At 32.2% G+C, this 24,391-nt stretch overlaps 1 protein-coding gene across 4 annotated transcripts in view; it reads right to left on the bottom strand.

Moving 5' to 3' along the window:
* Positions 1-24,391, bottom strand: part of LOC127729919 (NEDD8-activating enzyme E1 catalytic subunit-like) — a 60,549-nt gene that overhangs the window by 28,490 nt on the left and 7,668 nt on the right. For 2 of the 4 annotated variants that reach the window (XM_052237908.1, XM_052238134.1), the window contains exons 2-8: positions 20,362-20,488; positions 20,030-20,152; positions 17,172-17,252; positions 16,696-16,778; positions 10,221-10,301; positions 9,227-9,270; positions 4,544-4,608 (exon numbers count right to left, since the gene is read on the bottom strand). In XM_052237908.1, the coding sequence (XP_052093868.1) occupies positions 4,544-4,608; positions 9,227-9,270; positions 10,221-10,301; positions 16,696-16,778; positions 17,172-17,252; positions 20,030-20,125 (450 nt within the window). In that variant the 5' untranslated portion in view covers positions 20,126-20,152; positions 20,362-20,488. The remainder of the gene's footprint in view (positions 1-4,543; positions 4,609-9,226; positions 9,271-10,220; positions 10,302-16,695; positions 16,779-17,171; positions 17,253-20,029; positions 20,153-20,361; positions 20,489-24,391) is intronic. The other 2 variants (XM_052237983.1, XM_052238067.1) reach the window with 1 other exon arrangement.

The raw sequence follows: 24,391 nt of genomic DNA, 5'->3' as shown, positions 1-24,391 counted from the left end.
TTGTGACAGAACCAAATGTGACCTAGATATGTTTAACATGTAACCACAATCCCTTTCTATTGTCCTTATTTGTGACAGCTCCAAATGTGACCTAGATATGTTTAACATGTTGTAACCACAATCCCATTCTATTGTCCTTATTTGTGACAGAACCAAATGAATTAGATATGTTTAACATGTTGTCACCACAATCCCGTTCTATTGTCCTTATTTGTGACAGCTCCAAATGTGACCTAGATATGTTTAACATGTTGTAACCACAATCCCGTTCTATTGTCCTTATTTGCGACATCTCCAAATGTGACCTAGATATGTTTAACATGTTGTAACCACAATCCCGTTCTATTGTCCTTATTTGTGACAGAACCAAATGTGACCTAGATATGTTTAACATGTTGTAACCACAATCCCGTTCTATTGTCCTTATTTGTGACATCTCCAAATGTGACCTAGATATGTTTAACATGTTGTCACCACAATCCCATTCTATTGTCCTTATTTGTGACAGCTCCAAATGTGACCTAGATATGTTTAACATGTTGTAACACAATCCCTTTCTATTGTCCTTATTTGTGACAGCTCCAAATGTGACCTAGATATGTTTAACATGTTGTAACCACAATCCCGTTCTATTGTCCTTATTTGTGACAGCTCCAAATGTGACCTAGATATGTTTAACATGTTGTAACCACAATCCCGTTCTATTGTCCTTATTTGTGACAGCTCCAAATGTGACCTAGATATGTTTAACATGTTGTAACCATAATCCCTTTCTATTGTCCTTATTTGTGACAGCTCCAAATGTGACCTAGATATGTTTAACATGTTGTAACCACAATCCCTTTCTATTGTCCTTATTTGTGACAGCTCCAAATGTGACCTAGATATGTTTAACATGTTGTAACCATAATCCCGTTTTATTGTCCTTATTTGTGTCATCTCCAAATGTGACCTAGATATGTTTTAACATGTTGTAACCATAATCCCGTTCTATTGTCTTTATTTGTGACATCTCCAAATGTGACCTAGATATTTTTAAGATGTTGTAACCACAATCCCGTTCTATTGTCCTTATTTGTGACAGAACCAAATGTGACCTAGATATGTTTAACATGTTGTAACCACAATCCCGTTCTATTGTCCTTATTTGTGACAGAACCAAATGTGACCTAGATATGTTTAACATGTTGTCACCACAATCCCGTTCTATTGTCCTTATTTGTGACATCTCCAAATGTGACCTAGATATGTTTAATATGTTGTAACCACAATCCCGTTCTATTGTCCTTATTTGTGACAGAACCAAATGTGACCTAGATATGTTTAACATGTTGTAACCACAATCCCTTTCTATTGTCCTTATTTGTGACAGCTCCAAATGTGACCTAGATATGTTTAACATGTTGTAACCACAATCCCTTTCTATTGTCCTTATTTGTGACAGCTCCAAATGTGACCTAGATATGTTTAACATGTTGTAACCACAATCCCGTTCTATTGTCCTTATTTGTGACATCTCCAAACCTGACCTAGATATGTTTAACATGTTGTCACCACAATCCCGTTCTATTGTCCTTATTTGTGACATCTCCAAATGTGACCTAGATATGTTTAACATGTTGTCACCACAATCCCGTTCTATTGTCCTTATTTGTGACATCTCCAAATGTGACCTAGATATGTTTAACATGTTGTAACCACAATCCCGTTCTATTGTCCTTATTTGTGACAGCTCCAAATGTGACCTAGATATGTTTAACATGTTGTAACCATAATCCCTTTCTATTGTCCTTATTTGTGACAGCTCCAAATGTGACCTAGATATGTTTAACATGTTGTAACCACAATCCCTTTCTATTGTCCTTATTTGTGACAGCTCCAAATGTGACCTAGATATGTTTAACATGTTGTAACCATAATCCCGTTTTATTGTCCTTATTTGTGACATCTCCAAATGTGACCTAGATATGTTTAACATGTTGTAACCACAATCCCGTTCTATTGTCTTTATTTGTGACATCTCCAAATGTGACCTAGATATTTTTAAGATGTTGTAACCACAATCCCGTTCTATTGTCCTTATTTGTGACATCTCCAAATGTGACCTAGATATGTTTAACATGTTGTAACCACAATCCCGTTCTATTGTCCTTATTTGTGACATCTCCAAATGTGACCTAGATATGTTTAACATGTTGTCACCACAATCCCGTTCTATTGTCCTTATTTGTGACATCTCCAAATGTGACCTAGATATTTTTAACATGTTGTAACCACAATCCCGTTCTATTGTCCTTATTTGTGACAGAACCAAATGTGACCTAGATATGTTTAACATGTTGTAACCACAATCCCTTTCTATTGTCCTTATTTGTGACAGCTCCAAATGTGACCTAGATATGTTTAACATGTTGTCACCACAATCCCTTTCTATTGTCCTTATTTGTGACAGCTCCAAATGTGACCTAGATATGTTTAACATGTTGTAACCATAATCCCGTTTTATTGTCCTTATTTGTGTCATCTCCAAATGTGACCTAGATATGTTTAACATGTTGTAACCACAATCCCGTTCTATTGTCCTTATTTGTGACATCTCCAAATGTGACCTAGATATGTTTAACATGTTGTAACCACAATCCCGTTCTATTGTCCTTATTTGTGACATCTCCAAATGTGACCTAGATATGTTTAACATGTTGTCACCACAATCCCGTTCTATTGTCCTTATTTGTGACATCTCCAAATGTGACCTAGATATGTTTAACATGTTGTAACCACAATCCCGTTCTATTGTCCTTATTTGTGACATCTCCAAATGTGACCTAGATATGTTTAACATGTTGTCACCACAATCCCGTTCTATTGTCCTTATTTGTGACAGAACCAAATGTGACCTAGATATGTTTAATATGTTGTAACCAATTAATCTCCATTGAAATGAGATGTGTCAATGCTAATACAACTGCATACCAAATATAATTGACCTACCACTAGTGGTTCACCATAAACTAGACCTAATCACAAACTAATACATTGTTGATGCAGCTGCCGCTGCCGAAACAACATACCTATGTCTCGCTTTTTGACTCCGTCAAAGCGAGACAAAAAGGATAGGTAGAACAGTTCTTATTGTCACAGATAAGCTTAGATATGTTTAACATGTTGTAACCACGATCCCTTTCTATTGTCCTTATTTGTGATACTCCAAATGTGACCTAGATATGTTTAACATGTTGTCACCACAATCCCTTTCTATTGTCCTTATTTGTGACAGAACCAAATGTGACCTAGATATGTTTAACATGTTGTCACCACAATCCCGTTCTATTGTCCTTATTTGTGACATCTTCAAATGTGACCTAGATATGTTTAACATGTTGTCACCACAATCCTGTTCTATTGTCCTTATTTGTGACAGAACCAAATGTGACCTAGATATGTTTAACATGTTGTAACCAAAATCCCGTTCTATTGTCCTTTTTTGTGACAGCTCCAATTGTGACCTAGATATGTTTAACATGTTGTCACCACAATCCTGTTCTATTGTCCTTATTTGTGACATCTCCAAATGTGACCTAGATATGTTTATTATGTTGTAACCACAATCCTGTTCTATTGTCCTTATTTGTGACATCTCCAAATGTGACCTAGATATGTTTAACATGTTGTAACCACAATCCCTTTCTATTGTCCTTATTTGTGACAGAACCAAATGTGACCTAGATATGTTTAACATGTTGTGACCACAATCCGTTTCTATTGTCCTTATTTGTGACAGCTCCAAATGTGACCTAGATATGTTTAACATGTTGTAACCACAATCCCGTTCTATTGTCCTTATTAGATTTTTACCTGCCATAAGCAACATGATAGGTGACAATGGTGGAGCAATATTACCCTTCCAGACCTTTTTGTATTTGTTTGTGTTTGTTTTGCTCAATCTTAAATTTTTCTCTGTTTTGTGGACTGCTGTTTTTCTGTTTATCTTTAGTCATTTGGCCATAATGATATCTGTCTGTCTTGAACTCATGGTTTTTTTATGTTAACTTGGTTTTCTCCCCTTTTCTACTGCATGTTAACGATAGAAAGTGTATTTTAATCAATGAATATCAACTGAAGGGCGAAAAAAATAATTGTCAATATTAAACTTGACATCCTCTCAGTCGTAAGAAAAACTAAAAAAAATATATTAAAGTTTAAAATTTTAAACCAACAAAAACATTTGAATTAATGGCATACATTAAAAGTTATTCGGGATCTTCACAGGTGACGTGGGCTCATATTCCCTGTTAGTGTTTTATATCCCATGAGCAAGCAGGCCAAGGGAATATAGGGTACTGACTGGGAATATCAGCCCATAATCCCTGTGAAGCACGAACACAATTATATTATAGTGGAGTGCCTAATTCAACATTAATTATCATTCTGGTCCTCGTTTGTTTACAGGGAATGTGAGCTCATATTCTCATATATACCTTATCAAGGTAACCAATCAAATTGCAGGATATTTAACTCCAGTACGATATAAGCTATTACTTACTAGCATTCCATTTATCCACCTTCTGGCAACAATACTATCTAAACCACATACTACTATGTGAAATTCTGAAATATAATTCAACTAACAGTTATACATTTAGAAACTGATGACATTTACTACGGAAACAATGACATCTGGAAGTGGACTATCCCCTTCCAATCCTACATAATTTAAAATGCTTATTTTTCCATAATACTAAAAATGCATTAATATATCCAGTAAGGGTTGCTATTAAGTAAGCTCTAGTGTCGTAAATGTATTAAGTACTAAAATTTTAGAATTTTGAAAATGAAGTTCTATTTTGTACTGTAACTACAATATACTGATGTCATATGGAAAATTACCCCCCCCACCCCCCGTCCAGTTTGTTCATTCAAAACACTAATTGAAACATAAAGTAATGGTATAAGTAGTTTTAAAATGCTGTTATAAATTGAAATTCTGATATCTGATTGGGGAGGGGGTGTTCAATTTTCCATGGCAAGGGGTTCTATTCATGGCTTAGTATATAGTTATACTGCATTAATAAGTACTTGTTAGGAATAAAACATATGCCTGTCCAAAGTAAGGAGCCTGTAATTCAGTGGTTGTTGTTTGTTGCTGTATATCATATTTGTTTTTCGTTCATTACTTTGTACATAAATCAGGCCGCTAGTTTTCTCATTTGAATTGTTTTACATTTGTCATTTCGGGCCTTTAATAGCTGACTATGCGGTATAGGTTTTATTCATTTTTGAAGGTCGTATGGTGACCTATATTTGTTAATTTCTGTGTCATTTGGTCCCTAGTGGAGAGTTGTCTCATTGGCAATCATACCACATCTTCTTTCATATGTTAGAAAATATTTATTTTTTTTTTACTCAGCCATGGGAAATTGAACCCCCTAACATGAAAAACTGAAATAAACTGTTAACACAGAGATATGTCTCGCCTTTTTGTAATTTTGATAATGCAAATGTTGAAACTAAACTAGCAAGACTTTAACATGTAAGTTATGCAAATATTCAAAGTCAATGAACCATGAACAATAGTACATTGCTTTGTACTCCATGTATACCTTACAACAAAATTATTTTTATTTATCTGTGTACGATATTTTATTTGGCAGCATTTTGTCCAAGGTTATGGTCGTCTTTCTGATATTGTTTTACATCTAACCCCCTTGTTTTATTAATTTTGTATTTACATTGTGTCATAGAAAAAATTTATTCGTTCAGTGTATGTTCACTTGTTTTTGTTAATATGTCTTTTGATTGAGTTAAGCCATTGCAATTGATATTTTATAGTGTGTCGTTCTATGTTGTGATGTTACAGTATTGTTTCAGGTTAGGGTGAAGGTTGGCACATGTTTAAACATTTAAACCCACTGCATTTGTTTGCACCTAAGTCAGGAACCTGATGTTCAGTGGTTGTCCTTTGTTGATGTGGTTCATAAGTGTTTCTCGTTTCTCGTTTTTTATACAGATTAGACCGTTGGTTTTCCAGTTTGAATGGTTTTACGCTAGTCAATTTTGGGGCCCTTTATAGCTTGCTGTTCGGTGTGAGCCAAGGCTCTGTGTTGAAGGCCGTACTTTGACGTATAATCTATAATGGTTTACTTTTACAAATTGTGACTTGGATGGAGATTGGAGAGTTGTCTCATTGGCACTCATACCACATCTTCTTATATCTATATATGATGAGGGGTGGGGCTATATAATCTCCATGCAAATGAGACTTGCAAATGCCAATAAATTTGCATACTTAATATCATTGACTTAACACTATTGGTTCATCTTAAACTGATCTTATCACTAATACATGTAAACTAAGCAACAGTTTCAAAGCCAATAGACCATGACTGAGGGGGCGGGGCAAATATTATCCATGGAAATAAGATAAGGTAATGCTTATACAACTGCATACCAATTAAAATTGGCCTACCACTAATGGTTCCCCTTGAACTGACCTAATCACAAACTAATACATGTAAACTAAGCAAAAGTTTCAAAGTCAATAGACCATGACTGGGGGGGGGGGGGGGGGGGGGGAGGGGGGGGGGAGGGGGGGGGGGGGGCAGGCCAAATAATCTCCATGGAAATGAGATGTGCCAATGGTAATACAACTGCATACCAAATATTATTGACCTACCACTACTGGTTCACCATAAACTAGACCTAATCACAAACTAATACATTGTTGCCGCTGTTGATGCTGGAAACAGCATACCTATGTCTCACTTTTTGACTCCTTCAAGGTGAGACAAAAACCTCAGATTTTCAAATTGTTATAGATATTCCAGCTATGTTATATAGTAATAATGCATTAATAATTACTTGGTAGGAATAAAACATGTGAGAAAATATTTTTAAACATTTTTACTCAACCATAGAAAATTGAACCCCCTATCATGGAAACAAGAGTGCCCACGCTGAAATGTCTCACCAGATTTAATGACCATTGATTTTATATTGATAGTCCTAAATATATCACAAAAAAGTATCACATAAACTTAACATGATCCAAGAAAATGAGATCAAGGTCAGAAAAACTGTCAGATAAACCAAACTGGAAATACATTTACACCTTACAATCATTCCATTCCATTCCATAGTTGACCTATAGTTACTGCTTATAGTTTACAAGAAACCAACTAAACCATGAAAAACTTTATATTGAACAATGAACCATGAAAATGAAGTCAAGGTCAAATGAACCCTGCCAGACAGACATATACACCTTACAATCATTCCATGCATCAAATATAGTTGACCTATTGCTTATAGTATTTAAGAAACAAACTTAACCAGGAAAACTTAACATTGACCAATGAACCATGAAAATGAGTTCAAGGTCAGATTATACCTGCCAGACAGACATATACACCTTACAATCATTCCATACACCAAATATGGTTGACCTATTGCTCATAGTTTAAGAAAAACAGACCAAAACACAAAAATTTAACATTGAGCGATGAACTGTATAAATGAGGTCAAGGTCAATAAAACATGCCAGACAGACATGTACATCATAAAATATTTCGATACACCTAATATAGTTGACCTATTGTGTACAGTATTAGAAAAACAGACCAAAACACAAAAACTTAACTTAAACCACTGAACCTTGAAAATGATGTCAAGGACAGATGACACCTACCGGTAGGGCATGTACACCTTACAATCATTCCATATACCAAATATAGTAAACCTTTTGCTTATAGTATCTAAGATATAGACTTGACCACGAAAACTTAACCTTGTTCACTGATCAATGAAATGAGGTCAAAGTGAAAACTGTCTGACAGGCATGAGGGCCATGCAAGGTACGCACATACCAAATATAGTTATCCTATTACTCATGATAAGAGAAAAATTAACATTACAAAAAAATCTTTTATTTGAAGTAGTCACTGAACCATGAAAATGAAGTCAAGGACAATGGACATATGACAGATGGAAACATCCTAACATAAGGCATCTATATACAAAGTATGAAGCATCCAGGTCTTCAACCTTCTGAAATATTAAGCTTTTAAGTAGTTAGTTAACGTGGCCGTCACTATCTCTATGTCTCACTTTCTGCAACAGAAGTCGCAAGCTCGACAAAAACTGATACCCCCCAACTATAGACTTTAAGATTTTCAAATTGTCATAGCTATTTCAGCTTTTTTATATGTCTGTTGTTAAAATGCATTGATAGTACTTGGTATGAATAAAACATGTTAGAAAGTTGTTGTTTTTTTTTTTACTCAGCCATGGAACTAAGCCTCCCTCTATAGATCTCAGATTTTCAAGTTGTCATAGCTATTTCAGCTTTTTTATATGTCTGTTGTTAAAATGCATTGATAGTACTTGGTATGAATAAAACATGTTAGAAAGTTGTTGTTTTTTTTTTACTCAGCCATGGAACTAAGCCTCCCTCTATAGATCTCAGATTTTCAAGTTGTCATAGCTATTTCAGCTTTTTTATATGTCTGTTGTTAAAATGCATTGATAGTACTTGGTATGAATAAAACATATTAGAAAGTTGTTGTTTTTTTTTTAACTCAGCCATGGAACTAAGCCTCCCTCTATAGATCTCAGCTTTTCAAGTTGTCATAGCTATTTCAGCTTTTTTATATGTCTGTTGTTAAAATGCATTGATAGTACTTGGTATGAATAAAACATGTTAGAAAGTTGTTGTTTTTTTTTTACTCAGCCATGGAACTAAGCCTCCCTCTATAGATCTCAGATTTTCAAGTTGTCATAGCTATTTCAGCTTTTTTATATGTCTGTTGTTAAAATGCATTGATAGTACTTGGTATGAATAAAACATGTTAGAAAGTTTTTTTTTTTTTTACTCAGCCATGGAACTAAGCCTCCCTCTATAGATCTCAGATTTTCAAGTTGTCATAGCTATTCAATCTACTTTGTATAGTTATAATACTTAACCTTATGTACGTTTGACATTTATTAAAGAAAATACAGGGGGTTTAATTTCCCCCTATAGAAAATTGACTTGGGTTCCATTTGCATATGGGATTTTGACCCGGGTTCATTTTTCAGGGGGTTAAATTTTCCATATGACACCAGGAATGTGAATTTTATCAGATGGGATATAAAAACACCAAAATAAAAATTTGTAAAAGTCTGACTGATTTAGATGGCTTATAATAAAATACCTAGAGTTGGTTATACATGTATTCAAGTTTTTACTTACTTCTGTAGAATGATTCATCATAATCCTGAATTTGACAATAATGACTTGATAAAGTTAAGGAAGAGATTTTCTTTACTGCTAAAGAAAAGAAGTATTCAATTTTTAAATAAATTAACATTATCTTTTTTCAGATTATTTTTTAATCTATCATTTGTTCAGTTAATGTCACCCATATATGAGTAGTAGAATCTATAATGTATACTTTTCATGTGTATGTGTGTGTTGGCTTCTACAAAAAAACTTCATCTTAAAATGATGATTGAAAGTAACCAGAAAGATGTTAGACACGAACTTTAGAGTTCATTTATCAAGGCAAGAATGTTATGGATCTTTTCTGTTTAAGGTAGCTGGGGTGTCTAAATGTGATAGATTTTTCCTTTACTTCTGTAAAAGACTTCTGGGTCAATGTACTTTCAAATTTCAAATTTCAATATAAAAACAGGGGGTCACAACATCACAAACCTTATTTTTTCGTTGAAATACATTTAAATTAATGAAATCACAGTTATTTTATATGGGCTATATAGGGAAAACTTTTTTTTTTTATTGAGGATTCATTAAACTATAGAATTGCTTGAAATTAAGTAACAGAATTTCTTTTCAAAAATACTTCAAAAATATAAAAAAAAAAGAGATAAGGGTCACAGTCCTTTATTTCTTGAAAAAAACAAAAACCAAATTGTCCTATCAAATTCAGTTAAATTATCTGCCCTTGATTTGAAAAGGATTTTGTATGAAAATTTTAGATACACTTAACAACACTTAATTTTTAGATAATTTAATCTTTAAACTTAAAGTTTTAGATGTTTTGTTGTATATTGAATATACTTGGTAAAATATCTTTAAACCAAAAAAGTATTTTGGCAAAATGTCAAAAAGGAATGCCCAGAAAAAGACACCTAATCTACCTTATCAGATGATACCTGTGATTTAAACTTACTTACATTATACCTGTTAAGTTCTAAAACTTTAATATACTTATAGAAAAGGATACGGAGTGACTTTACATCCAGGTACTCTCTTATTAATGAATTCAGCTGCTACCTCTGCTTTAGGTTTACCTACATCCTTATGTCTGAAAGTTACAAACAGTTATATAAAACTTTAAAACCTAAAAGAAAGATTCAAACATATTCATACATTACAGTGGAAATAAAGAGAAAGATACAAAAAACAACAAGCTCCAAGAAGCCTGAATCACTTATCTTGTTAAAATATGCTATATTGATATTTGCATAAATATCAGCTTCTATGGCATATTGCTGATCACTTTTTCTGTTCATAGTTTCTGGCTTTATATATTCCTTTTCAAAATTAAAGGCAAAAATGCTACAATTTGTCAAAAATAGTCATTTAAGAACAGTTACTCCTCTCAGGAATCAATAAATAGTTTCATTCATTTCAACATGTTTTTAGATAATTTTTGCTGTTACTGTGGATTCATTTTTATTTGTGGTGTACCAATTTTTAAGAATTCAACGAAGAGTAATCCCGAGAAATGACAGATGTGTATTCAGTCGGATGTTTATTTCCAGTTTTGTTGTGCAATTTAAGTATTGTGTTGACTTACGATAAACTTGGTAACATAAAACGTGTTCTTCAAATGAAATATAAAAGTATTTTGATTAAATAAATTATGAAATCTGTAGAATATCAGTGAGAAGTTATTTTTTTAAATTGGTTAAAATAGTTAATGGGAAATTACTGCAATATGTTAATTACAGTGTCATAATTTGGTGTTAAAGGTGATTAAAAATCGATAGGATTAAGTATGGGACATTGCCATTAGGTAATAATGTTTTTGACAGGATCATTAAATTTCACACCTTTAATCAGGACAGAAACAACATTTTATTAAAATAATAATTTACTTGCACATGAACACGTTGTGAAGACACTTGTAACCCATTTATTATAATCCTTTAAGAATTTTTCAGTACAAATCATACATTTTACAAATAAAACTTAAATTTCAAAATTGTTCATAAAAATTCGTAAGGGTTCCGCGGAACCCAGTGTCTCGCCTACTTTTGCTGTTAATCGCAGGCTCAACAAAAATGAGGAAAAAAATTAATAAAAATATTCCTCTCTATACTATCTTTTGATTGTAAGTAGCTTCTGTCCAAGTTTGGTAAAAATCCAGGATGGTATTTGAATCTATTAAATGATTTTTAAAACTTTAACTGCAGACTGTATGTAAAGTTAACTGGAAGAAAAACTAAGTCCATTTATAAGTAAAATACGGAAAAATGGAACAAAATTTTATCGAAGTTTCCTTCTAGATACTAGCTTTTGATCATAAACAAGCTTCTGTCCTAGTGTGGTACAAATCCAGGATAGTTTAAGAAAGTTGTTAAAATTTTAAAAACTTTAATCACAGAGTGAATGTAATGTTAACTGGCAGAAAAACTAAGTCCATTTATAAGTAAAATACGGAAAAAATGGATTTTTTTTTTTTTTAAATTTACCTCTAGATACTATCTTATGATCATAAACAAGCTTCTTTCCAAGTTTGGTAGAAATCCAGGATAGTTTAAGAAAGTTATTAAAATTTCAAAAACTTTAACCACAGAGTGAATGTAATGTTTCCTGGCAGAAAAACTAAGTCCATTTATAAGTAAAATACGGAAAAAATGGAATTTTTTTTTTACAAAATTTACTTTTGAATATAATCTTATGATCATAAACAAGCTTCTGTCCAAGTTTGGTAGAAATCCAGGATAGTTTAAGAAAGTTATTAAAATTTCAAAAACTTTAACCACAGAGTGAATATTTGTGGACGCCGCCGACGACAACGACGACGACGACGACGACGCCGACGGAATGTAGGATCGCTATGTCTCGCTTTTTCGACAAAAGTCGAAGGCTCGACAAAAATTCGTAAGGGTTCCGCGGAACCCAGTGTCTCGCCTACTTTTGGTGTTAATCGCAGGCTCAACAAAAATGAGGAAAAAAATTAATAAAAATATTCCCCTCTATACTATGTTTTGATTGTAAGTAGCTTCTGTCCAAGTTTGGTAAAAATCCAGGATAATTTATCAATCTAATAAATGTTTTAAAAACTTAAACTGCAGAATGTATGTAATGTTGACTGGAAGAAAAACTAAGTCCATTTATAAGTAAAATACAGAAAAAATGGAACAAAATTTTATCAAAATTTCCTTCTAGATACTAGCTTTTGATCATAAACAAGCTTCTGTCCAAGTGTGGTACAAATCCAGGATAGTTTAAGAAAGTTGTTAAAATTTTAAAAACTTTAACCACAGAGTGAATGTAATGTTAACTGGCAGAAAAACTAAGTCCATTTATAAGTAAAATACGGAAAAATGGAATTTTTTTTTTACAAAATTTACTTCTGGATACTATCTTATGATCATAAACAAGCTTCTTTCCAAGTTTGGTATAAATCCAGGATAGTTTAAGAAAGTTATTAAAATTTCAAAAACTTTAACCACAGAGTGAATGTAATGTTTCCTGGCAGAAAAACTTAAGTCCATTTATAAGTAAAATACGGAAAAATGGATTTTTTTTTTTACAAAATTTACTTCTGGATACTATCTTATGATCATAAACAAGCTTCTTTCCAAGTTTGGTAGAAATCTAGGACAGTTTAAGAAAGTTATTGAAATTTTAAAAACTTTAACCACAGAGTGAATGTAATGTTAACTGGCAGAAAAACTAAGTCCACTTACAAGTAAAATACGGAAAAAATGGAATTTTTTTTTTACAAAATTTACTTTTGAATATAATCTTATGATCATAAACAAGCTTCTGTCCAAGTTTGGTAGAAATCCAGGATAGTTTAAGAAAGTTATTAAAATTTCAAAAACTTTAACCACAGAGTGAATATTTGTGGACGCCGCCGACGACGACGCCGACGGAATGTAGGATCGCTATGTCTCGCTTTTTCGACAAAAGTCGAAGGCTCGACAAAAATTAAATGAAATGATTATTTCCGAAATGAAACTTAAAATTTAGAAAATAAAATAGCCATTTACATGTTCCCCAGAGTTTATGTAACAAAACTGTGCGATGAGTAGATATTGTAGCATGCTTTGTTTTTATGAGCTTGGGCTGCAAACATTGTAAGAATGCTTCTTACTTTTGATCATTTTCTAATGACTGCTTATTATGTCGTAATTAGAGAAAATAACTTTCAATCAGTTGTACATTAAAAGGCTTTGAAAAACTTTTGACAAGAAATCATAAACTGTAAAACAAACAAATAATTAGTTGACTTTATCCAAGCTCGCAATCGAAGTTTTAAATTAACATTTTAACCTATAATGACCAAGCGAGGATTTTAACAGTTCATAACATTTTCAATGAATATCTATCTTTAATTTTTTATCATTCAAACAGATATCCAAAAATTCACATATCTGAAACATATTTTTTTTTAAATTTTTGAATCAGCAAACCACGAATTTACATATCCCACAAAATGTCATTTTTTCTCTATCCACTAAAATTGATACCCACGAAAATAAATGAATCCACAGTAACAGTTTCTGTTGAATCATAATCTTATATTTTTTGCAAAAATACTAAAATGTGTCAAAAACAGACATTTATGTGCAATAACTCCTATTGGACATCGGTCAATGGTTTCAGAATGTTTGGTTAATTTTAATATAAATCCTATACATGTATAACCACTTCTATAATCAGACGCAGATCAACCAGTTCTACAAGCATATAGAATTTAATAAAAATAAAAAAATTTATTAACCTGCCACATTCTGTATGTGCCTGCCCCAAGTCATGAGCCTGTAGTTCAGTGGTCAACATTTGTTAGTGTACATACTGTATTCATATTTGATTTTTATTTATTGTTTTGTACATAAATCAGGCCGTAATTTTTCTCGTTTGAATTGTTCTACATTAATCATGCTGGGGGCTTTTTATAGCTTGCTACTGATATGGGTTTTGCTCATTTTTGAATCTCATATGGTGACATTTAGTTGCTAACTTCTACATTATTTGGTCTCTGATGGCAAGCATTCTCATTGGCTATCATAAAACATCTTGTTTGACAGGTGTATTGATTTTCTAGATCATGCATGCTTTCTGTCAAATCTTATTTAGAAACATCCTGTTAAGAGTAAAAACAGTATTCTTGTATTGTAGGATATATAGTTACAAGGTGAATTCTGTTTAAATCTGTACATTATTTTTCCTTCTTAATATCAAATTAATCTAAAGAACCTCCAAGGGTCACCACACTTCAGAATTTCAGGGTTCTTGGTTATTTTAAGGAGCCTTTTGCATGACAACAGTTAAGGTGTTATTGCCTTCCTTTGAGGTCTCAATGAATTAATGAAGGAATTGAAAAATATTTCATTGATTAAATTTTTCTACATCTTGAAGCCTTTTTCTAACCAAAATCTGTTTAGATTTAGCCACAATTGTCCTTAATAACATAAATAAAGCAAGAACCTAGGATCCCTTCCTCCTTTCAAAAATAAAAATTTTAAAAGTTAAAATAAAAACAAATATAGAAACGTTATTAAGATTTTACTATACATTTGAGGAGAGAACCAGTACGAAAAGGGATAACTCCAATTGATTAATTTAACTTGTATCTCCTTTTCCTGTCTGATCTGGAAATTTTTATTTAGGGCCTAGATACAGACTAAATACTGTATTAAAATCTAATTCTTCATTTTTCATGATCTAGATAAAAAAGATAAAAAGAATTTCTAAATATATTTTTTTAGGTCTATAGATCTATAAGTAAACATATTCAATGTCAACAAGGAGATCCCCATATATTCCCGCCTAAATAACAGGAAGTTGTAGTCAAATGTAAATAAAACTAGAGGCTCTCAAGAGCCTGTGTTGCTCACCTGTATCTTCTGTGGTTTTTGGAAATCATGTAAAATAAGGTTTAAAACATAATAAATAGTATTAGATACCCTAATAATGATCGAGGCAAAGTTTGGTTTAATTTGGCCAAGTAGTTAAATTAAAAGCAGGTCATCCGACTAGTAATGGTTTAATTTGGCCCAGTAGTTGAATTAAAAGCAGGTCATCCCACTAGTAACTAGACTTAAATAGTTACTGAAGACCCCTTAACATTTTTTTAAGTAGTTTTCAAGTTGTGACCATTTGAAATTGTTTTTTTTTTACAATTTCCCCTTAGACTTCTATAGTAAATCCCTATGTTCTATTTTTAGCCATGGCGGCCATGTTGGTTGGATGACAGGGTCATCGAATACATTTTCAATCAAGATACCCTATTGAAAATTGTGGCTAAGTTTAATTCTATTTGTCCCAGTAAATTCAGTGGAGAAGATTTTTGTAACAGATTAAAAAAATTTAAGAAAAAAATTGTTAAAAATTGACTATAAAGGGCAATAACTCCTTAAGGGGTCAATTGAAATTTTTTTGTCATATTGACTTATTTGTAGATCATACTTTGCTGAATATTATTGCTGTTTACAGTTTATCTCTATCTATAATAATATTTAAGATAATAACCAAAAACTGCAAAATTTCCTTAAAATTACCAATTCAGGGGCAGAAACCCAACGGGTTGTCTGATTCGTCTAAAAATTTCAGGGCAGATAGATCTTAACCTACTGGACATTTTTACCCATGTCAGATTTGCTCTAAATGCTTTAGTTTCTGAGATATAAGCCAAAGACTGCATTTTACCCCTATGTTCTAATTTTAGCCATGTCGGCATCTTGGTTTGCAGGCGGGGTCATTGGACACATTTTGTAAACAAGATACCTTAATGATGATTGTGGCCAAGTTTGGTTAAATTTGGACCAATAGTTTCAGAGGAGAAGATTTTTATAAAAGATTTTTATTTATAGAATAGATTGCCATTATTAAAATAAACCTGAATTTTCAACTTGAATAAATTGGGTCATGTGATATGTACAGATGTCGGTCCCCAAACTTTACCTAGTTGACAGGTAATTATAATAAAGTTTGCTACCCGACTATCAAGCAATAAATTTGTCATAATTAAGGATAATTTTAGCCATGGTTTAATGTAGTAATATGTTTATTTCGTTGAATATCAGAATCATGTGCATTCTGATCCAGAAGTTTTTCAAAAATCTTGAGGCAATATTTGGGAATTTTACTATAAATCGAGGGCGATATAAACTTCTCCTTCTAGTTTCTGTAGAGCAATGTCGGGAATCCTAGGGCAAATATGTCACTCAATTCGCCTGATGTGATGACCCCTGAGTCCTCTGATTTTTAAAATAAAGGACAAAATTTTGCAATGCATGAGAACCTTAGAATACCAAAACTCAAACTAGTAGCAAAAGTATTTTGTTCCAAAAAACTATAACAGATGCTAAATTCATTCACTTTTATTATATGGCTTTAAACTCATTGATTTATAATAATGTACAAATAAACAGGATTAGGTGGCAGCTATAAAGTTCAATCACCAATATTGTAATGTTTGAAAAGTATACTATATAATTATCCTTCTGATATTATACCTGAACAAAAATTGTCTGTTTAAATTTGAAACATCTATAGTGTCCATATCAATCACATCAAGGTTTCTAAATCCCATCAGGGCCTACAAATAGAAAAAAATATATGCATGTTTATAATTTAAAAACCTGTATTAATAAATAAAATTTAACTATTTTGTAGTATACTTTATTCAAATAGTTTTATAGTATAAATGTAATTGTAAATACATGTGTAATTTATGTGGAATATAAATATTCTAACAAAGTTGAAAAGTTCTCAGTCCATGTTCCATTATTTGTTTCTATCAAGTATGGTGAATCATTCTGACTTAAATCCTACCAATAAAAAGCTTTAAGATGCAGCAAAATTTGATCATTTGATCATTTTTCAATTCCTTTGTCAATTCATTCAGACCACATACAATTTTGAAGTGTGGTGACCTCTGAATCTATAATATGAAGTATTTATCTTACTGAGTGTAGTTTTTGTTATTTACCAGGTCTTTGAGTAATTCACATCCCAAACCACCAGCACCAATGACCAATATCTTACAGACATCTTGTAAAAATCCTATAGCCTGAAATACAAATACATGTAGCAATATCAAGCATATCTTAATACACCTGTTAGCCAGGATAAAATTTGCATCTTTGCAGTACATGTTTGTCAAACTCTGAATAACACCAAATCTTCACAATTAAGTTATTTATTTTTAAAAGAAATCAACCAAAGATATGCTCAAGAATAAAATAAAGATTATCATCATAGTCCCTTATGTGCAAAGAAAAGAGTAGGTCCATGATTTGCCCTAACCAAGCCAACAGCTTAATACACAAAATCAAGGTATGATTATCATCATAGTCACTTATGTGCAAAGATAAGAGTAGGTCCATGATTTGCCCTAACGAAGCCAACAGCTTCACACACAAAATCAAGGTATGATTATTATCGTTGTCCCTTATGTGCAAAGATAAGAGTAGATCCATGATTTGCCCTAACCATGCCAGCAGCTTCACACACAAAATCATGGTATGATTATCATCATAGTCCCTTATGTGAAAGGACAAGAGTAGATCCATGATTTGCAATAACCATGCCAACAGCTTGATACGCAAAATCATGGTATGATTATCATCATAGTCCCTTATCTGCAAAGACAAGAGTAGATCCATGATTTTGCAATAACCATGCCAACAGCTTGATACACAAAATCAAGGTATGAATATCATCATAGTCACTTATGTGCAAAGATAAGAGTAGGTCCATGATTTGCCCTAACCAAGCCAACAGCTTAATACACAAAATCAAGGTATGATTATCATCATAGTCCCTTGTGTGCAAAGAAAAAGAGTAGGTCCATGATTGCCCTAACCATGCCAGCAGCATCACACACAAAATCAAGGTGTGTTTTATTGGTCAAATCACTACTTTAAACATTTTTCAGACATGTCAGAGCAGTTTATCTAACATTTATTCGTAAAGCACTCTAGGCTTTTTCTGACCAAAACAGATTTGTGATCAACTGATATATAACATAAAGATAAAAATAATCACAAAAAAATATTTCTGTTAGAGAATGTGACCAGTGTTTTCTTAAAATTCAAACAGCAGAAAATTGGTAATACCTATTTTTTAGTCAGAGTACCTTATTATGATGTCACAGTGACATCAAAAGCAAGTATTTCTACTTAAGCACTACTTATCTTAAAGTATTACATTTTGATATTAGAACACATAAAATTTCCATAGGAGACTCATACTCTACTTGGAAATTAATGCAACAACACATAATATATACTGGGTATGTCAATGACCTTTCATAAATACTTCTACATGGACACACTAAATCAGACTGAATATCAAACTGAGTGGCCCCTAAAAACATTTCCAAATTTAAAATGGTCTGCTTTGCCAACTTTAGTTACAGAATTGAAACCTCAAGTTTGGCAGTTTTTATGTATTATTAAGTGAAACACACTCTGCATATTCAGACAGGAATAAAGATATGAAAAAAAATTCAAATTCATGTAATTGTTTCACTTCTGTTTCAATCTCCCTGACAATATTTATGAAGTTTCAAATGGTTTTGTTAAAGCTATTAAGCTATAAATTCCCAAATTCAATGGGTCAATTGAATTTAGGAGAGGCTAACTTATATTTCAAACTAATTTTAAATTGTGCAATTTTTACATATATCATGTATATATATATAATCATTGTAAAATGCATAACTCAGAAATGACATATGTGAAATATGCCAAAGTTCAACTGAAAAATGACATATGTGAAATATACCCAAGTTCAACTGAGAAATGATATATGTGAAATATGACTAAGTTCAACTGAGAAATTACATATGTGAAATATGCCCAAGTTCAACTGAGAAATGACATATGTGAAATATGCCCAAATTCAACTGAGAAATTACATATGTGAAATATGCCAAAGTTCAACTTAACATGTGTTTGACAGTTTCATGCAACTGTTAAACATTTTCATGATTTAAAAATGATCTTGTAAAATTTACATGTATAACTAGATATCATTGAGATGAGAGCCATCTCTGTGGGCCCCGCTGTGAATAATGTGTGATAAAAAATTTGTATCTTTATCATTGGACATGGGCTTGTCAACTGAAACCAAAGTTTTTGACCTTGACCTTTGACCTAGGAAGTTGTACATAAATTATGACACACCCTCTGGTGTTGGTTTATATACATGTCAAGTATAAACTTTGAAATCATAACGGTTCTCTAGATATAAGAGCGGACACAATTTGTTATGGACAGAGGGATGGACAGACGGACGGACAGACTGATCACTATAGGGCTTCCGCCATTCGGCGGGGCCCTAATAAATCCCTTAATTTGTGTGTCATTTTCTGAATAACAAATCAATGCATATTAATACTGAAATTAATGCCCATATCAACTTACACCTAGAAATTGACAGTGAGGGGTGTGTGAAAACTAAGCCTATGGACGAAAGAGATGGTTTAAATTTTTCCCATTGTTAACTTTCCATTTACATGTTGCAATATTCCAGCCGGATCTGCATATAATGCATAAATGTATATTTTAGAGTTTAAATAATATTCATGGGTTTGCAGTTCCTATTATGATATTCTTGATTGAAGGTTGCTGTTTACAAGGAAGCTACTATACCAAAAACTCTTAATGGTTAAGTTGGAAAACAGGAAAACAAATGTATAAATAAATGAATTTAATAAATCAATTAAGTTAAGTTAGTCAAGGCATTTTGGTTGGTCATTATCACAGAACTCTGAAAATTTAGTTCTCTAAGTGTAAACATCTACCATTATTTGAAAATTACAATTTTATCACGAAAACTTACCTCAGTACTAGGTTCAAAATCAGGGTGAGCAAATGGACCTCCACGTTCTACAAATTTTCTGACATGATTCCAACGACCAGACCAATCACTTTCCATCTGGTTAATACAGATTGTAAAAAAGAGCTGAAAATACAAAATTATACAAACTTAAACCAATGTCAGCCTATTCATTTACCTTTATTCTTTTTCTAGAATCAACGCTTCCTTATCCATTGCTGAAATGGACTCACCAATTATATTTAATTGCTTCCTTTGTGTGCCTAATTTCATAAAGTTTGAATTGGATAATTTACTGATTTCTGTTCACTAATGGAATTAATTTAAAAACTTACCGTTAATTTTTGTAATTTTTATATGCCTTCACTGGGAATCGAACCCCTCCTTGAAATCTGTTATATGTGACTGACATCAACACATCTACGAAACCTCTCAGCTACCAATGGGTTGCAATTTTGATGTCTATCATATATATATATATAAATATAAATGAACATAATTATGATACATATCAGTACAACGGACACACAGGGCTTGTACCTTTATATAAACATGCATGATTTTTTTTATTAGTTGTTATTGGCTTTGAACTAGCTGTCAGTACCTGCGAGTACTCCCAGATCTGTACTTAGTGTCTTTTTGTTGTGGGGATATAAAAATACCCTGCTACGTCCACTATGTATTTTTGTTAGAAGTATTTTTGCTTTGTATCCATCTGAAAAGTTAAGCCCTTTTCAACCAATTTTTATAGTTTGTTCCTATGTTGTACTGTAACACCACTTTCCCAGGTTAGGGGAGGGTTGGCGACTTCAAACTAGTTTAACCCCACTACATTCCATATGTGCCTGTACCAAGTCAGGAGCCTGTAATTCAATGGTTATCGTTTGTTGCTGTATATCATATTTGTTTTTTCATTCATTATTTTGTACATAAATCAGGACGTTACTTTTCTCGTCTGAATTGTTTTACATTTGTTATTTCTGGGCTTTTCATAGCTGACTATGCTGTATGGTTTTTACTAATTGTTGAAGGCCGTACGGTTACCTATAGTTGATAATTTCTGTGTCATTTAGGCTCTTGTGAAGAGTTGTCTCATTGGCAATCATACCACATCTTCTTATTTTTATATATAATAAACAATGATATAGTATAAGTTGGTAGCTGTTAAGATCAATGAGTTATAGAGTCAAGTTAGAAGTAGAGACTTGTCGGTTTAGGTTTAATACCTGTTTTCTCTTTGTTGTCCCTATTCTTTAGTTTTTCGGTTTTTCTTATTTTGCTAGAATCAACGCTTCCTAATCCATTGCTGAAATGGACTCACCAATTATATTTAATTGTTTCCTTTGTGTGCCTAATTTCATAATTTTTTTGTTTGTTTTATAAATATAGTATGATTTACCTCAGTTTTACTACATATCCTTACAAATGTTTATTCTCAAATCCCTATGCCAGTAAATCGTGATGTGCCTAGAATTAGGGTTCTTGCTAGAAATTTCAGCAACATACATTTGTATTTATTATATAAACTTAGAAATAAATTTGAATATGTCTTATTTTGTAAATTATGGATAATATTCAGTTGCATAATTATTTAAAGACAGATGTGTTATGTTATATTTGTATTCCTCTAACCAATTAATTGTGAACTTGATTTATCATGTTTATTAATGCATCGTTGAACATGATAACAGGGTTATTTAAACTCACTACCAACACCTTCTAATTAAGAAAAGACTTTAATTGTGAAAAGACATCAACACAATGGTTTAAGTTAGTGACACAATGGATAAGCCTCCAGGCTCATGATTTCTTTTTCAAGAATCAACGCTTATCCATTGTATCTATAATACTGAATACAAGCTACTGATATTCTTAAAATTTAAACTTTTTTATTAAGATTAAGTTGAAGATATGAAGATTGGAAATTAACATATAGCCAACAATTGTGTGAAGAATGTTTTGATCCAAGAATATGTCTAAGACATGGAAGCAGTGTATGGTATAGTTTAAACAGATAATCTCAATTAAACATCCATACATTAATATGGTTTTTTTTACATGTAATAATTTCTTAACAAATATTTTATTCAAAGCAGCAGTTGCTAGAAGGTTTCTTTCCAAATATTAATAAAATGCTCCGCAGGGTGCAGCTTGATACGACCGCAGAGGTCGAACCCTGAACAGTTGGGGCAAGTATGGACACAACATTCAAGCTTGATACAGCTCTGAATTTGGATTGTGACTAAATATTTGACACAGCATAGGTTTCTGACACAGAATGAATGTGGTCTAAGAACTTAAAAATTTTAAATTGGACATTCACCTATTATGGTCCAATATCCAAAATCTAAATACATGGTTAGATTCAGCATATCAAAGAACCCCAAGAATTCAATTTTTGATGAAATCAAACAAAGTTTAATTTTGGACCCTTTTGACCTCAATGTGGACAAAGTTGATAAGGGGACCCAAAAATCAAAAATCTAAATACATGGTTAGATTCAGCATATCAAAGAACCCCATATATTCAATTTTTGTTGAAATCAAACAAAGTTTAATATTGGACCCTGATTTGGAGCAACTTGAAAACTGGGCCCATAATCAAAAATCTAAATACATGTTTAGATTCAGCATATCAAAGAACACTAAGAATTCAATTTTTGTATGGACACAACATTCAAGCTTGATACAGCTCTGAATTTGGATTGTGATTAAATATTTGTCAGAGCATAGGTTTCTGACACAGAATGAATGTGGTCTAAGAACTTAAAAATTTTAAATTGGACATTCACCTATTATGGTCCAAAATCTAAATACATGGTTAGATTCAGCATATCAAAGAACCCCAAGAATTCAATTTTTGATGAAATCAAACAAAGTTTAAGTTTGGACCCTTTTGACCTCAATGTGGACAAAGTTGATAACGGGACCCAAAAATCAAAAATCTAAATACATGGTTAGATTCAGCATATCAAAGAACCCCATATATTCAATATTTGTTGAAATCAAACAAAGTTTAATATTGGACCCTGATTTGGAGCAACTTGAAAACTGGGCCCATAATCAAAAATCTAAATACATGTTTAGATTCAGCATATCAAAGAACACTAAGAATTCAATTTTTGTATGGACACAACATTCAAGCTTGATACAGCTCTGAATTTGGATTGTGATTAAATATTTGTCAGAGCATAGGTTTCTGACACAGAATGAATGTGGTCTAAGAACTTAAAAATTTTAAATTGGACATTCACCTATTATGGTCCAATATCCAAAATCTAAATACATGGTTAGATTCAGCATATCAAAGAACCCCAAGAATTCAATTTTTGATGAAATCAAACAAAGTTTAATTTTGGACCCTTTTGACCTCAATGTGGACAAAGTTGATAACGGGACCCAAAAATCAAAAATCTAAATACATGGTTAGATTCAGCATATCAAAGAACCCCATATATTCAATTTTTGTTGAAATCAAACAAAGTTTAATATTGGACCCTGATTTGGAGCAACTTGAAAACTGGGCCCATAATCAAAAATCTAAATACATGTTTAGATTCAGCATATCAAAGAACACTAAGAATTCAATTTTTGTATGGACACAACATTCAAGCTTGATACAGCTCTGAATTTGGATTGTGATTAAATATTTGTCAGAGCATAGGTTTCTGACACAGAATGAATGTGGTCTAAGAACTTAAAAATTTTAAATTGGACATTCACCTATTATGGTCCAATATCCAAAATCTAAATACATGGTTAGATTCAGCATATCAAAGAACCCCAAGAATTCAATTTTTGATGAAATCAAACAAAGTTTAATTTTGGACCCTTTTGACCTCAATGTGGACAAAGATGATAACGGGACCCAAAAATCAAAAATCTAAATACATATTTAGATTCAGCATATAAAAGAACCCCATATATTCAATTTTTGTTGAAATCAAACAAAGTTTAATTTTGACCCCGATTTGGACCAACTTGAAAACTGGGCCCATAATCAAAAATCTAAATACATGTTTCGATTCAGCATATAAAAGAACCCTAAGAATTCAATTTTTGTTAAAATCAATCTAAGTTTAATTTTGGACCCTTTGGACCTCAATGTGGACCAATTTAAAAACGGGGCCCAAAATCCAAAAACTTAATACACGGTTAGATTCAGCATATTAAAGAACCCCAAGAATTCAAGAATAAAACCCCATTGATATTGGTCAAGAAATAAGCAATTTATACGAAGTATCTTCTTTTGCACAATACTGTGCAATTGAATATTTCTTGCTATTGCGCAATACTGTACAATTGACAATTTCTTGCTATTGCGCAATATTGTGCTATTGGATATTTCTTGCTATTGCGCAATAC

The sequence above is a fragment of the Mytilus californianus genome, unplaced genomic scaffold (genome assembly GCF_021869535.1).
Source record: "Mytilus californianus isolate M0D057914Y unplaced genomic scaffold, xbMytCali1.0.p SCAF_1, whole genome shotgun sequence".
Lineage (NCBI taxonomy): Eukaryota > Metazoa > Mollusca > Bivalvia > Mytilida > Mytilidae > Mytilus > Mytilus californianus.
This window is presented reverse-complemented; position numbering and strand designations above follow the sequence as displayed.